This window comes from Patiria miniata, unplaced genomic scaffold (genome assembly GCF_015706575.1).
Source record: "Patiria miniata isolate m_02_andy unplaced genomic scaffold, ASM1570657v1 HiC_scaffold_7, whole genome shotgun sequence".
Taxonomy (NCBI): Eukaryota; Metazoa; Echinodermata; class Asteroidea; order Valvatida; family Asterinidae; genus Patiria; species Patiria miniata.
The window spans coordinates 5639974-5656185 of record NW_024037074.1 but is presented as its reverse complement, the minus strand read 5'-3'; the positions used below and the strand labels follow the sequence as shown (position 1 = coordinate 5656185).

General features: G+C 39.8%; 1 protein-coding gene across 1 annotated transcript; it reads right to left on the bottom strand.

Annotated features, from left to right (window-relative positions):
• Positions 1-14397: 14397 nt before the first annotated feature.
• Positions 14398-15555, bottom strand: LOC119746293. The gene has a single exon (XM_038223155.1). The coding sequence runs from the start codon at positions 15153-15155 to the stop codon at positions 14517-14519; it is 639 nt and encodes a 212-aa protein (XP_038079083.1). The 5' UTR covers positions 15156-15555; the 3' UTR covers positions 14398-14516.
• Positions 15556-16212: the final 657 nt, after the last annotated feature.

Below are 16212 nucleotides of genomic sequence, written 5' to 3'. Positions count from 1 at the left end.
TCTATTAGAGTTAAACTTAACCCCGTCTTAGATCGAGTGATGTTTTGTTTATGTACCAAGCAGCATGAATGTTCATAAATAATCGCCTCGTGTCAACACGTTGCTTATCGACTTATGAGGCTTGTCATATCGATGACCCACAATGAACTTGTAACACATGCACAGGTGTAGAAATCTCGTAGTTATATGTAGCCTGAAGTACATTTTAAAAGCTGTGGACGTGAATTGCATTCATTTTCCATCAAACGACATTTTACAAATAAAGTATTATGTCATTACTGTATATTACCGTAAAACGCAATCGATGATGTTTACAAAATGAGAATTTAATTTTGGCTTTAAAGGGAATGTACATCATTGGTTTTTGATGTTATTTTCAGAAATGAACTATTTGAGGAGTTAGTATATATAGATCAAATATTGTTACACTGACATTTTTGAAGTTTTGTGTTCGAAAAGGTTGGAAAAACCAAGAAAAACAGAAATGTTTAAGTAGTCTGGTTCCCTGACTCTACAAAAGAATAAAATGGATCAATTTATAGATGATGGAAAATTGTAAGGCACGGGAACCAGTCTAGCTGGCCTGCACCCGTTCATGAAACATGTAACCAATATCAAACAAAATTTGGACTGAAAAAAAATGGTTAATTTGGAGCAGTAGTTGAAAAATAGTTAGGTTTTTCCAACGCTGGTCGGCCGACCACCTTTGGAAATGTATACAAAACTACCATTTTCTTGAAAATGACTTCACACCAGGTGCCATAATTTTACAAAATGCTTGAGACTATCATTTACCAACATCCTAGTAAGGTATTTCGTAAAAACTTGGTAGTTTTATTTTTCGATGTTTGCAAATGTTGTATATTCCCTTTAAATTAAAGGGATTTTTAATAGAGCTGGCTCGAGATTGTGGGTCGGGCATTTCTTGTAGCGGACCTTTCTCCAAACAATTGTGGTGGTTTCCTGAAATCCCAGTGGTGCATCCGTTGTGGGGTTGGTGGGGGGGGGGGGGGGGGGGTGGGGTGTTCCAAACTTGCTCATTTAAAAAAAAAAACCCACACATTCAATGAAAACGTAATTGTGATAATTTTCACACTGGTCATTGGTCTGTTGAAAGCTACCCTTTCAACATTTGTGTGTGTGCATATTTACTACTTTTCGAGAAAACGAAAAAACCCAACCACATCACTCCTATTCTCACACTTTCGTTATAGCTCCAATTCGTCATCTGTCAGTTTCTTTAAAAACAAGAAGGACCGTCCCCTTTTTGGGGGATTGCATAAATATTGATACATATATATAGGCCTAGTTCTATAATTTATATCGAAACCTCTTTTTCACACCCGCGAAGAAAGCGGGAAATCCCCTGGCGTTTGAGTGTCAAGAAGTTAAGTGGCCCCCTACAGACTTAAAGCCCCACGCATTGTTCCTCGTACCTCGACAAGGCACTATTCTTTTGACTTTGCCGAAACAGTCTTAAATCACAGAAAGTTGAGAGACAAGGAAACACAAGTGCATCAGGCTTCTTATCCATATACTTGTTTACATACAGCAGACTAAAAGCTTATCATAACACAGCTCGGATCTGAACAAAAGTGTAATTTATGCCTCGGTAGAAAACCACACAATCAGAAACAAGTGTAATTATTTCGTTTGATGTTCACGAAAAGTAGGACGGAGCTTGTAAATAAGTGTACAGTTCTTTAATCGAATAATCAATTACCTCAATCTGACAGAGGGCGCTGTTCGTATTAATCCACTATCTGGGATGAAGTGGCAAGGGCAGAAAGTATATTATATTATCGATGTAAAATATCTTTAGCAGGAAAATCTAGCATCCAATATTCCAACATGAAATTATCGCACTTTTTTTTTTTTTTTACATCAACTGCTTGCAATTATATGCGGGGTCTACCCGATGTTCCCCAATACCTATGTTCCCCAATACTGATGTTCCCCGAAATCCTTAGGATTAGGGTTAGGGTTAGGGTTGGGGGTAGGGTTAGGGTTAGGGTTAGAGGGTAAGGATTTCGGGGAACATCGGTACTGGGCAACATAGGTATTGGGGAACATAGGTATGCACCCTTATATGCACTGCTTTCTTTGGAAAAAGCAGTGTATAATAATTTCATTATGTCCATATAATAATTTCATTATGTCCATAAACACAAATATTTACATAGCACTTTACTCTCCAGTTACAACCTCCTGAACAAATAGGGTGAAGAGGAACGGGGATACTAATAAGGAGGTAAGAAGCCCATTGTAACATAATTGTGAATGTTATCTGTTTATTTTATCAAACTGACTTGGTAGTCAACAGATAGTCCAATTCGTGTGCATAAAATTTTCTCCACGTACTACCTTTTTTTGGTTAAACAAAAATCAAATTCAAATCTAAGTTATATCTTGGCAAACGGGAGAAATCCTTTGTGAGCGTTTATGGGTGATTGTCAGTTTGCTGATTGATGTGAGTTAATATGACCAATGACCGAGTGTCTTCAAGAAAAGCAGTCACGTCACACTGAAGAATGTGTACCGCAAATCCAGGATATTAAGAAAAAAATGAGGGAAGACCCATATAGAGTTCTCAATTTTGAGAAATCACAAGGAATATCCGGGACTTTTCTTTTTTTGTGCAAGACGACGTCAATCACAAAGTATGTCAATTTGTCCTATATACTTTCAGGGGATGATTCATTTTCTTGTTAGTGTTGCTCAAGACGTTGGGTAAGCTGATGGGACTTTCCCGAAGATGTATTATTATGTCGCAATGTTGAGCATCGACTTGACGGTGCAATCATTTGACATCCCCAGACAAACCCTAACTTTGCACCAACACGTTCATTCACAAAAATGGTATTTATAATATGAGGAAATTAAAACCAGCCTACCATTTTGTCCCCCTTTGAGAAGGATGATGCCGATTGTTAAATTTTGCCCTCTTTTTTGAGGGGGGGGGGGGGGGGGGGCAGGGTGAGGCAAGGGCGGATCCAGAACCCATTTTTTTTTTGGGGGGGGGGGGAAACATTTTGGTTCCCCAAAAAAGTGAGTCAAAAAAATTACGGCGTGGGGTTCGGGCCCTCTTAAGGGCCCCGAAATTTTTTTGGATTCTAGATGCTCTGTGGTGCGATCTGAGGCAATTTCTGACCACTTTAACCAATGTTTTTTTGAGGAAAAGATGGTGGTGTACTCATTGCCTGCCTTTATTGCGATGTCACATAAACAACAAATATGGTTTCGTTTTTTTGGGGGGGGGGCATGGCCCCCTTTGCCCCCCCCCCCTGGATCCGCCCTTGGGGTGAGGGGTTGGAGTGAGGGAGGAAGTAACCGCAACTAGTACAACTTCTTACACATAGATGATGGTTTTGTAACATATTATTTTCAAACAATCAAGTTCTCGGAGAATACTTCCCACATTCTATTATCTTGCATATGAGTAATTTATTTTCACACAGTCTAAACGTGGAGCGGGGATATTCTGCTGCGGTGATCTCAAAGAAATTAGGATATTTCGCTTTACTTTCTTCGAAAATTTAAAGTTTCGATGAAGGCACAAAAACACACTAAATCTTTCCCAAATCTGCAAAAGATCACAAGACGCCTAAGAAAATGGGGTCTCCTCTTCTTTCCCGACACGAAGTCCCGACTGAGCAATGAATTATCAGCTAATATCAAGAGAAGGCAACAAAATAATAGGAGGCAAGCTTATACATTTCTCATTGCTCAAACCTTGCTAAATCGGATTCAGCAACATCAGTGTGACTCCCCAAATATGTAAAGTTATGTACCTAAACTGTATAAAGCGATATTTTCTGCGCATTATTTTTCCTGCACATTGTATCACGGGTTTCTCCAACAGTATAATACTATCACTTAACAATTATTATAATTTTTTGTTCAAAAATTATTATAAGGTTGGTGCTAGGATCTGCAATGGAATGAAAACTATTTTTTTGGGGGGGGGGGGGCAGGGGGTTGTTTTTGTGAGGGCAAGATATCTGTGCCATTTTAACAGCTGTATGGCCCATCAAATATTTGGGGATGCAGATGCAATATTCAAGGCATAGTATTTTATTGTTTGAAATTCCGAGAAGGAACCAACTTAAAAGAAAAAAAAAATCAACAAAATATTCAAATAAGGTAATAATCTATTTATACGCTTCATATTTGGAATTTGATCTCTTGTGATTCCAGCTAACCCCAGTCTTTCAACACTGTTTTAGGCGAAGTCGGATGAGGTTGCGGTTGGGGCAGGGGCCAAGTGCCTTCACCTTGGACCTGATGTGTGGTGTCCCCAATTTCCAATATCCAAACAGATGCAGGCTTTCTTCGAATTCATCACTGCGACACGATTTCTGACGTATAGAGGGCGCTATCACCGAACACTACTTTGTAAGAGCCATACTCTGGCTCAGTACGGATCTTAAAACTCGGGAGCAGCCCCCAGCGTGATGTGATCTCCATCTCCTAGGACTAGGAGATAGATGTGTCAATTATTTTACACCATAAGCCCAAATGGATGAATCAGAATTTGAAAATTGTCTTCATGCGAGCCGAAGTGCGTATCTTCTTTTAATCCATATGTTTATCTTTTAAAGAGCGTGCGTGCCCAATTGATGCTACGTGTTCAAATTTGGAAATTACAAACTCATTAAAAGAAAATAACAATAATACAACAACACAGGTGTTGGGAGGGGGGGGGGGGGGGGAGAAGGGTCGTCATGCTCTTCCACAAGACATGTTCCGGAGAAAGGAACAGACAATGTTTGTACATGGACATGATATAGGCCTACGAAGAGCTGGCATTGAGGAGAGCACACACACACGCTAGCAGTCGATTCAGTTTCCAAATAAAACAGGCTACAGATTTATGCAAACGCAAATTAATGTGAGTTCCATATATTTTATTCGCATTCTTTATTTACGAGGAGCTATAAATAAGCTGCAAAAAACATTCTTGTTTTCGAAACTCAAGTACGATTCAAAAGTAAACTTTGTCACAATTTTCATTTTCAAAGTAACATGGAATGATTAATAGCTATAGACTATTTACAGGGTCGGGACGATGTCTCCAACCGACACTTCCCTGGAAGAGAGAAACCTGATAGCCCCCTTTAAAGGGAATATACATCATTTGCTTTTGCTGTAATTTTCAGAAATGGATGGAACTGGGGGGTTGGAAATATATAGCAAATATAGTTACACTGACTTTTTTGAGGTTTTGGGTTCGAAAATGTTTTAAAAACCAAGAAAAACGATCGTTTTCCTGTAGTCTGGTTCCCTGACTCCATATAAGAAGAAACAGAGCAGTTTACATACATTGGGGAATTGTAAGGTCAGGGAACCAGTCTAGCTGGCTCGTACCCGTTCATAGGTTTGTAATCGATTGCAAACAAGTGCGATGGTCGATTGGGGCCAGTATTTGAAAAAAAGCCAGTTGTTTCCAACGCTGATCGGCCGATCAGCGTTGGAAATTGATACAAAAATACCACTTTTCTTGAAAATGACAGTATACCAGGTGCCATGATTTTACAGGATGCTTTACACTGTCATTCACTAACAGTTAAGCAAGGTATTTCCAAATGATTTGGTAGCTTTATTTTTTGATGTTTGCAAATGTATTTTCCCTTTAAGTTATAATACACAGAATCGATTCTTATGAAATCATTGCGTACGTACAGTTTTCTGAGATGGAACTAGCTATCCTTTATACATGTACAAGGGGAGTAAAACAAAAACGAAGCCCAAATGTCGGCACTGTTGGTTTAGTGAAGTTCAGCATGTAGCACTTTCAAAATCTAGGATATGAAAGCCCAATTCATAAGCTTTCGTTCTTTATAATTGAGAAAACAATTCACACACATCCCAACATGTATAGTACTGAGAATCTTGCCAGCCAGCCCGAAAGGCTACCCAGAGGGCGCCACTTCAGTGGCGTCAGCTAGAACCAATCAATGTCCGGCTATTCACCAGCACCAAGACAAGTCCCTAGCGGCCCCAGCTTCAACCCCCCCTCCCCCGCTTCGTGCAGTGGTGCTGATTAAATTTGTTGTACACCCAAGAAATTATAGTGATTGCGTTACGGGAGACGCCCCCAGCGGGTTGTCGGGTCGACCAATCTAATCACAGCATTATGGCTTCATTCAATTTGTCTCATTTTAAAAATAATTTCAACATCATGCAGCAGTGGCACAGAAGAAAATATTGCACTCAAAATTACAACTGCAATGGCGTTGTCATGGCGTGATTCCTTCCCCCATTCTAATGTAACGCCACTGATTTCGACCATGGCGAAGAACCGAAGAGAAAACTGACGTGCTAAGCAAAAGTAAGCTGAGAAGGATTCATTTTGTTTCCAGCTAGTAAACCTGATTTTGCTGAGCCAATATTATTTATGCTAAGCAGATTTGCCCATGGGAGCAATCTTCAGGAGCTGCACTAGGTTGGGAGCAGAGTTTGCTATGGATAGCGGGAAAATCGTGCCGACGCTTACGCGCCGAGGATATACTTTGGCTTATATCCTTTGGCGCGTAATTGTTTCGTTCAATCAACTAGAGCAAAAATTGCAAAAGTGAAGTATGATATAAGAAAACAACTGATAGAGAAACAGGCCCATAATGAAAACAAACGCAAACAACGGCTTATTGTCGATCGGGTTTGAAATCGAAACAACATATTTATCTTATCCTCTCATTCCCTTGTGAGTGAACTACAGTTTTAAAATAGCATTGTGTGGACGATGCAGCCACGGGGTGATAGTAAAGGGCGCCCTCATACCTTCAGAAAGCTTTGCGGGTTTCACAAGTATTTTAGTGATGCATGTCAGTATAATTTTAATTCAGTGATAAAAACTCGACATACTTCACAAGTATGGAGTGAGAAACTGCACGGATAGTAAAATGAGGAAGACCTCTATTGGTCTTTCGTTGTTTGTTTTGAAACATGAGATTGTCATTATTAAACTCCTAATTGACAAATTAGCCCCATTACTGATAATGTCCCCAGTGCTTGTTTCGACAACGACGCAGAGGTAGGCTCCCTCATCTGACTCCTCAAGACGGTTGATTGCCAAGACGGGGGAAGCGATAAGAGCCGAGTTTCAAACATGACGTCTGATAAAGTTTATCTACAGTTTTGATGCATAATTACTGTACATTTATGACCAGACTCATATCGCGTTTGAAGTATCAGGCGAGAAGCCCATTATTTGCGTGCAAATTTGTCCATGTCATGTTTCCGGAATGTCCAATTATTTTCATGTTTTCGAAAGGAAAACGAATTTACAATGAAATTGATCACTAAACTGGAATGTTTACAATGAACGATGACTAGTTGGAATTATCAATAAAAAACAGAGATCAAATCCACATAACTACACCTTGACAATTTCTACTGGCGTATTCTGTTTGAATTTGAAAGTAATTTCCTTAAAGGGAATATACATCATTTGCTTTTGCTGTAATTTTCAGAAATGGATGGAATTGGGGGTTGGAAATATAAAGCAAATATAGTTACTCTGACTTTTTTGAGGTTTTGGGTTCGAAAATGCTATAAAAACCAAGAAAAACAATCATTTTCCTGTATCTGGTTCCCTGACTCCATATAAGAAGAAACAGAGCAGTTTACATACATTGGGGAATTGTGAGGTCAGGGAACCAGTCTAGCTGGCTCGTACCCGTTCATAGGTTTGTAATCGATTGCAAACAAGTGCGATGGTCAATTGGGGCCAGTATTTGAAAAAAAGCCAGTTTTTTCCAACGCTGATCGGCCGATCAGCGTTGGAAATTGATACAAAAATACCACTTTTCTTGAAAATGACAGTATACCAGGTGCCATGATTTTACAGGATGCTTTACACTGTCATTCACTAACAGTCCAGCAAGGTATTTCAAAACGATTTGGTAGTTTTATTTTTTGATGTTTGCAAATGTTGTATTTTCCCTTTAAGCAGTATATGACTCATGACACAGGACTTTTAAAGAAACTCATATCACGTTTGAAGTTTGAGGAGAGAAGCCTATATTTGCATGCACATTTTTCCCATGTCATGTTTCTGGATCATTTTTTTTTCGAAAGGAAAACGAATTTACAATGAAATTGATCACTAAACTGGAATGTTTTCAATGAACGAAACGATGACTAGTTGGAATTATCAATAAAAAACAGACATCACATGCACATAACTACACCTTGACAAATTCTACAGGCGTATTCTGTTTGAATTTGAAAGTAAGTTCCTTAAGCAGTATATGACTCATGGCACATGACATTTAGGCCGAATAAAAAAAAACATGTTTCTCGTCCGGGTTTTCGAAAAAAAGGAGGAAGCGGGGCTTTTTATTTTTTATTTGTTCCAAGATGGCCGCCATTTAAAAATTTCCTGCAATTGTTGGTGTTTCCACTGTTCAAAGACACTTTTAAAATGAAAGATAAGTTGGACAAGAGAACTGAACATATTTACAGTGTCATTTAGACTTGTATTGGTCTACAATTTATTTTCCGATGAATTTGTGGACTTTTTCGGTGTTTTTTTAATGCATTTTATAAAAATAAAAAATAATAAAAAAATCCAGGCGGCCTCCAAAAAGGAAGCGGGCGGGGACGAGAAACATGTTTTTTTTTTTTTACTTCGCCTTATAGAAACGCGTGAACTAATTTTGTGTATAAGCCCACACAATTGCGCTGAATTGGCACCGGTCGCGCTGAAACGAAAAGGGGATTTTTTTTTGCTGCCTTTGTGAGGTCCCAGACGCGGCGACAACAGCCTTGCATATTTTGACATTATTTCAGGTGACCTTCTAACATTCAGAAAAAAAACACGCGGATAAGGAAGTAAAACTCTCTAAAATATACGTGTCTGAGAATATTCACAAAACAGTACATATACATGAATGAACACAAATCCAGTTTTGCAGTAATCTTTTTTTGGTTTTTCCCCATCAGATGCCAAACCAGAAATGATGTGAAAAATCCATAATTACAGGTAGGAAGTAGTTCGGGTGTCAGGAACAGAAAAAACAGCTAAACTGGTTTTACACTCACAAAAAAGACAATTATCAACATTTTGAATTCTCAAAGTGATGTCAGCAGCAAAATAATGAATTCTGCACATTTTGTCACATAAATTCACATGAAAACCATGAAGTATCATATAACACGCATTATCATTACTGATATATTATATTCAAAAACCAGAATCCTGTGTACATAAAGAATAAACTTGTTTTCACTTTTTGTTAACAGTTAAAAAAAATTGAAAATAAAAATTGCAATAAAAACTGTACTATAAAATGTATATAATTTCACCATATACCACCATAAAGTCATTGCTAAATGTACCTTACAAATACTAGTCCGATTATAGGCGCGGCACCTCGCAAATATTATACAAAATGTCCAACACTCTGTCAATGTAGATGAATCAAAGACGTAAAGAAAAAAAATCCACTTCGTCTCCAGACGCAGTTTTTGAGTCAACGGGGTTCTATCCGTTTCTTAAAACTTTCACTGTTCTCAAAATTTGTCTTTGATCACAACAGATATTCCGTCAACAAAACTGAACCAATTTTACTGCAAGCCATGTTTGAGGATATCCAAAATCTAAACTCGTCATCGTCAGTGTTACTAAGTTTTGTACACGAATCTGCAATCTTCACGAATCTGTAATCTTATCTGTTCCTAAAACATACGTTCATGTCGACATGCATTTAAAATGCGTTGTAAAGGTTTGTGTACGAATTGAAATGCGACTCTTAAATTCGATTTGACGATGGTTGTATATTCCGTGTCCTGCAGAATATCGAACACCTGAAAAAAGTTAAATTTAAATATTCTGATACAATTGATTAGGTAATGAATAAATGCTTAGCAAGACATAAAAAAAATTCAACAAACCAAGCTTGGAAAGACATTTAGCTAAAAATAGTTCTTCTGAGTAAATGTTCGCTATAAACACATTTTAAACAATTTGAACAAACCAATTAAGCTTGGAAAGACATTTATCTTAAATAGTTCATCGGAGTAAATGTTCGCTATAAACACATTTTAAACAGCCATTTCTCTGCTTATACCAAATAATGTTTAATAACCTCAAGTTGATATAAGTTCCCTAAAAATACGTTTAAGAAATCTTATATTTCAGATATAGATGTTTTTTTATACAGAATATCGACATGTTACTTCTACGTTATACTTTCTGCATACAGTAGTTTCATATTTTCTTTTGCTGTACCTTTCATGTTCCTCAAACATAGAATAATGCCAAAAGGAAAATATTGAGTACCACAGCATGTCAAACATCATCAACATTGTTGTATAATATCCCATTCAGTGGGGGCATGCAATGATTACATTCGTTTATAGGCACACGACATATCTATTTACACATCAGCATTCTGAGATGCATCATGGTTTACATGAGCAACAGGTTTTTTTTCAGTTGGCAATTAAAATACGACGATTTACACTCTACATCAAATTAAGGTGACAAAACGCCTTGCAATCTTAAATTACAAAAGACTTTCTAAAGAAGCCACGAGGAGATAATTTTGGGCATCTCGGGTCACAAAAGTAAACTTTCTATAACTGCACCTCCTTGGATTTGTCGTTAAGACAGCGGCGTTATTAGCGTGAACAAGGAGCACGGACTCCCGCCCGAGACTTGAGCCCTCGTTGTGCCCCCACTCAGATTTAGAGGAGGGAAAGAGCAGTTTTTGAAACCCATCGAGTGCCCACTCCTAGAAACGAGGAACCCCAAATGATACCCCTGTGGGAATTAGAAACTACATGTAGTTACACCACTGTCAATGTGTCTAGTAATCCTGTTCCTCGTCGTCTAAAGCCTGAGATAACTCCGCTTTCAGGTTGATCTCATGCCAGTTTTCATTCGGGTCTGAAACAAACTGTGATGTCGAGGGTCCGGGTACAGTGTGATTGGCGTAGACGTTGGGCTCGGTGGCCGGTATGGCAAGGTTGTCCTCAACGTCGCCTTCGAAGGTAAACATCCGCTGGTCTCCCGAAGGGGAGCTCGGCAGCGCATCCAGGTTGTTGTGATCCATTTCCATGTCTCTGTTGGGGTCGTCCTCCTTCGGGGATGATCCGAAGATGCCGGTGAAGTTGAGGAAGTACGTCTTGGGTCTGAAACATCGCTTGGGGTTGCAGCCGCAGCACAAGGCGAATAATAGGAGGAGGAGCAGGAAGAACCCGCCTGCCCCGATGCCGGCGATCGCTGCGATGGGTAACCCTGTGGTGGTTGGGCCCTGAGGGGACGGGGTGATAGGCGGAGGCGATGGGTTTGTAGGCGGAAGGCTTGTGGTGATGGTTCCAGGAACTTCAAGAGGAGTGACCGTCAGTGGTCCGATTCTACAGGAGAGTGCCTTCCTTATGTCTCCTAAAAGAGAATAGCATAAAAAGGTGCGATCATCATCGGCTGTTGCATTTTTTTCCAAACTCGATCCCGGTTCAGTGTCATTAAAATAGGTCGCTGTCCAGTTCAAGTTATCACCAGCACTGCCGGGGAGTCTAACTTCAGGAGTCCTTTCATCAATGATTGTCTTACAAGACAGTCTGTCTCCCTCTGTCACCTCTGCAGGGCCGTCAGGGAAGCAAACTGGAAACTCGTTCGGATAATTGACAAAGACTTCTTTATCTCCATTACTGAGAATGTGTCCAGTGCTTGTTTCGACAACGACGCAGAGGTAGGATCCCTCATCTGACTCCTCAAGACGGTGGATTGACATATTGCTAGAAAAAGGAATAGGTGACTCTTGCTGCACCGGGAGGAATGCAATTCTCTCGTTAGCAGTGATATCAACATAAGTCCCATTAATTCTCTTTTGCCAGACCCAACTATGAAGAGACGGGTCGTAACCAGTAGCCGCGCACTGCAGTGTAACATTTTCTCCATTTATTGGTTCCTTAGGATAAATATCCACAAAAAATACAGTAAGCCCACAGCAAAAGGTTGCAGACAGGTGCATCCAAATAAACAAGTAGACAACAGTTTTCAAAGACATTTTCATGTTGAATGTGAAATAATCTCAGCAAGTCAAATCCTTTAGTCCACAGAGCCGCACGTAAAAGTTTAGATTAAGGTTGTCATCTGCAGATCTGTTATCCAACAAGCGCTCCACATCTATTTTGAATGATACAGTAGATCAAGTCCTCGACGAGCGTGTGCAAGTTAGGAGCCACGCAAACAATATAAACAGTTGAGAGTGGTCCTCCAAAAATGTTGTCTAAACTAATAAAGTAGGAGTAGCTAGGGTACTGATTCCAAACTATAACATGTTCATATGGCTGAACTCCGGAGATGACTGAAACGTTTAACTAGTGAAGGAGCTAGCTGTACATCCCACACAAGTTTCATCCACATTAATCACAGTTATGATATACTTCCTGGTAGAGTTATTGCAGTAGCAATATTTGCTGTTGCAAAATGTCAGCTTGGGTTTCGTGACTGTGATAACAATACAAAGATAGGTGAAGTTCAGACAAATCCAGCTTGCAGTATTTATAAATTATGTTCCTGCGTAGTCAGTTCCGTATATCTTTCAGCTATTCAAATGAACTGACCCGTATGAACGTGACCTCTACAAAGCTGACATAATGGCCCGGGTGTAGACGACCTCACTAAACGTGGTGAGAATGCGGGGAAATTCTCCCCTTGTCCCCAAACTGTTGATTCAGACGTGAAACTGTTTCGTTAATCAGTTCGAATGCATTTCATAATATAAAATTCGATAGTGTCAAAATTAGTCTACTTTGGAGCTGAAACCAACAACAAACTATAGGTGTGCTCGTCGCCTAATAATGAGGTTTTTGGAGGGTCATTTGGGTCATAATAAGGGGTTCGCCTGTCCCGACGATACCTTAGGGCCCTGGTAGGCGCTAATCTGTCCAAAATATTGGGTCGGAAATACAAGCGTTGCAAAGTGGGTATCAAAACACACACATAATCGACCACAGATCTTAGAAACGAATGTGATCAACGCACGTACTTTCTGCGCGAACGAGTCATGCGCACTCCGGGTTATTATCTTTACAATAAGTATCCAATGAGAACTCAAAGAAATTAGAGGTGGAAAGGACGGTGGGAACGAAAATCTGGAGTCGGAGATAACTTGAACTTTAATGAAATCGATATCAACGTTGGGGGCGCATGTTCTGTATAGCCCTCTGCTTCTTTTTGTGTGGTCATTTACTGGTTCCCGGCGGTGACGTTTTCACGCCTGACGTTTTCACGTGTACTTTGCTTTTGAATTATACAGGTTCTGCAAGTTTTCCTCCCTGAAACCAAAAGAATTATCGTCCAAATGTTCATATTGACCCATAAGCCCGTCTGAAGAGGAAGAATACGAAAAAGCGAGCAGTTACTATAGATATGAACCAGGATCACTACTTTAATACATGTATACATACAAACATGCACGTATCAACTGAGTTATTTTAACAAGTTGTTACAGTTTGTTTATTAGAATGATACATTGTTTTCGTAGAGGTGAAGTCAGAGCCATAGAGTTGCGAAATGAGGGTCGCAATGTTTGGAAACAGAATGGCGGATTTCAATAGTCGCACGCTTCACTGTACACATCATGAACGGCCATTATGGTTCAACAGTCTGAAGTTGTCGCAACTCTCTCTATACGGCTCTGGGTGAAGACATTTTCTAGCGCCCTCTGTAATAAATCTCTATACGAAGTATAAATATATTCCCATCTGTAACATAAGTACCAGCGCCCTCTATAGGCCATAGATGAAAATTAGTGTTCGACTTCAGCGAGAGGTTAATATTTTACCAATGTATCAAATGTTACACCAGGCTGGTTTAAAAGCCAAATGACTACCCTCCCCCTATCGTTCTTACTACTTTAGGTTTTTGGTATAGATATCAGTTTAGACGCATGGTTGAATTAGCACCTGGCTCGAGGAAACGACAGAGTCCCCCATAAGCCTATATAGCCTTTTTAAAAACAATTTATAGCTTTAAACTAATGGAAAAGAACAGATTTTTCTCTGCAGAGTACACGGATTGATTACACAGCTTTTGCCGGTCATTACCTAAATACTTGACAGCTTCTTACGAAACCTCTTAATATTTCAAGACAATATTGTTAAAAGATAAAGCTAACTTTCCCAAAAGTAATTGTTATTAATTTACTTTCAAATGTATGCTTCTGCACAATAGATGAATCATAACATATCGTTTGTCAAAAATATTTACACAATCACGGCAATTTTTCGAGCATGAAACCGCATTTTTTCTCCGTTATATATTTCAAAACGAATCAAATGACTGACCAATGGTTACAAACACAGTTGTCGTTTGGATGTGTCAATCTTTTGTCATTCCCAGATCCTCAGAGGAATGTTTGGACACAAGAATAATTCATCTCGATGTTTTGACACCAAAACTAACGAAGTGTATTGTACTTTTCTTCGATAAAATTCCAAAATTCAGGGTAGCAAAAAATTTAGTCAGCTATGTACAAAAGCAAAGTTAGTTCATCAAAAGGTCAGAGTTTGAGTTCTGTGTACACAGCAGTGTGAGGTTTTTCTTGCAACTCCATATAGCCATCAGTTGGTTTACCAGTAGCTGAATTGTCCTCGTGGGCACTTTGAGCAGGCCAATCATAGCTTGGGTCTTCTACTGTCTCCACGGCGTCTTGAGCTGATTGTCTTGATCTACCAGATGGGGGAACCGCGGAATCCATAGGAAGTTCAACAGATCCATCATGGGCCCTAGGATGTTCGGTACTCGAACCAGCATTTACATCAACGTTCATATACTCAATGTGTTCAGGCTGGTCTGACGTAGGTCCAGCTATCGATGATTCGTAGGGACGTCGATCCATTTGAAGATTCGATGGATCATTGGGATCACTCTGTCGGTTAGGCGTCTTGGATCGGCTGCAACATCCAATCAACTGACGGAGACGCTTCGGGTCATAGCGAACACAGTGTAAAATATTGTAAATGCTGACTACTATGACGAGGACAGCGAAGACAATTCCAGCAATAACCACAGTACGTACCACCGATGGGTTGGAAGAAGGTGGACAATCATTGCAGTTGAACGGTAGGCTCGTTGTTAACTTGTCTCTATTGACAGTTGGAGTTAAGACGCCTCTGGTTTTTTCACTGGTGGTATACATTATTTTGGCTCCAGGAACCTCAAGAGGAGTTACCGTCAGTGGTCCGATTCTACAGGAGAGTGCCTTCCTTATGTCTGCTACAAGTGAATAGCAGTAAAAGATATTAAAGACTTAAAGTCCATTATCTGCAATTGTCGTATTCTTTTCCAACTCTGATCCCGCCTACATCTATTTTGAATGGAGCAGTGTATCAAGTCCGAGACGAAGAAATTACAGTTAGAGAACAACACATCCAGTGCAATAGTGGAGACTGGTTCCCAAACACTTAAATTATTGTCTCAACTGATCATCTAGTAAGTGTTGTTATCAGGTAATGATTCCCACAAAAACCTGATAAAAAGTCGAACCTCCAGTTATGACGGAAGTATTTAACTGACAAGCTGTAGATCTCACTCCAACAATTTTCATCAACACATTTAAAGTTATGATACACAGTACTTCCTGGTAGAGCTTTATCCGGTTCGTTAGTAAAAACGTCATACACGCGTGCACACTACTGATTACTAGCACCCATTGGCTGCAAACGCTCGAGCTGCGTTAACTTCCGGTTCAAATCGTGCAGAGAGTGCTGGAGGTGACGTCACACTAACGAACCGGATATTGCAACAGCAATTGCAAAACGTCAGCCTGGGTTTCGTGACTGTGATAACAATAGAAAGAATAGGTGAAGTTCAGACAAATCCAGCTTGCAGTATGTTTGTATTCTGTTTCTGCACAGTCAGTTCTGCAGGTCTTTCAGCTATTCAAATGAACTGACCCGTATGAACGTGAACTCTACAACTGACACAATAGACCGGGTGTAAATGTCTCCACTATACGTGGTGAGAAGGCGGGAAAATTCTCCCCATGTTCCAAAAGTGCTGATTTAAACGTGAAACAGATTTGCCCAAAATTTGGAAGTGTCAAAAGTCAAACAAAAAAAACGGTGATAATCAGTGGCGTATCCAGAGAGGGTGGGTGGGGGGGGGGGGGGGGGGGGGGGGGGGGAGGAGGTTTTTTTGACAATTTTTTTTCAGCAATAATTTCAATATATGGTTAGAGAGTTCTGACATGAACC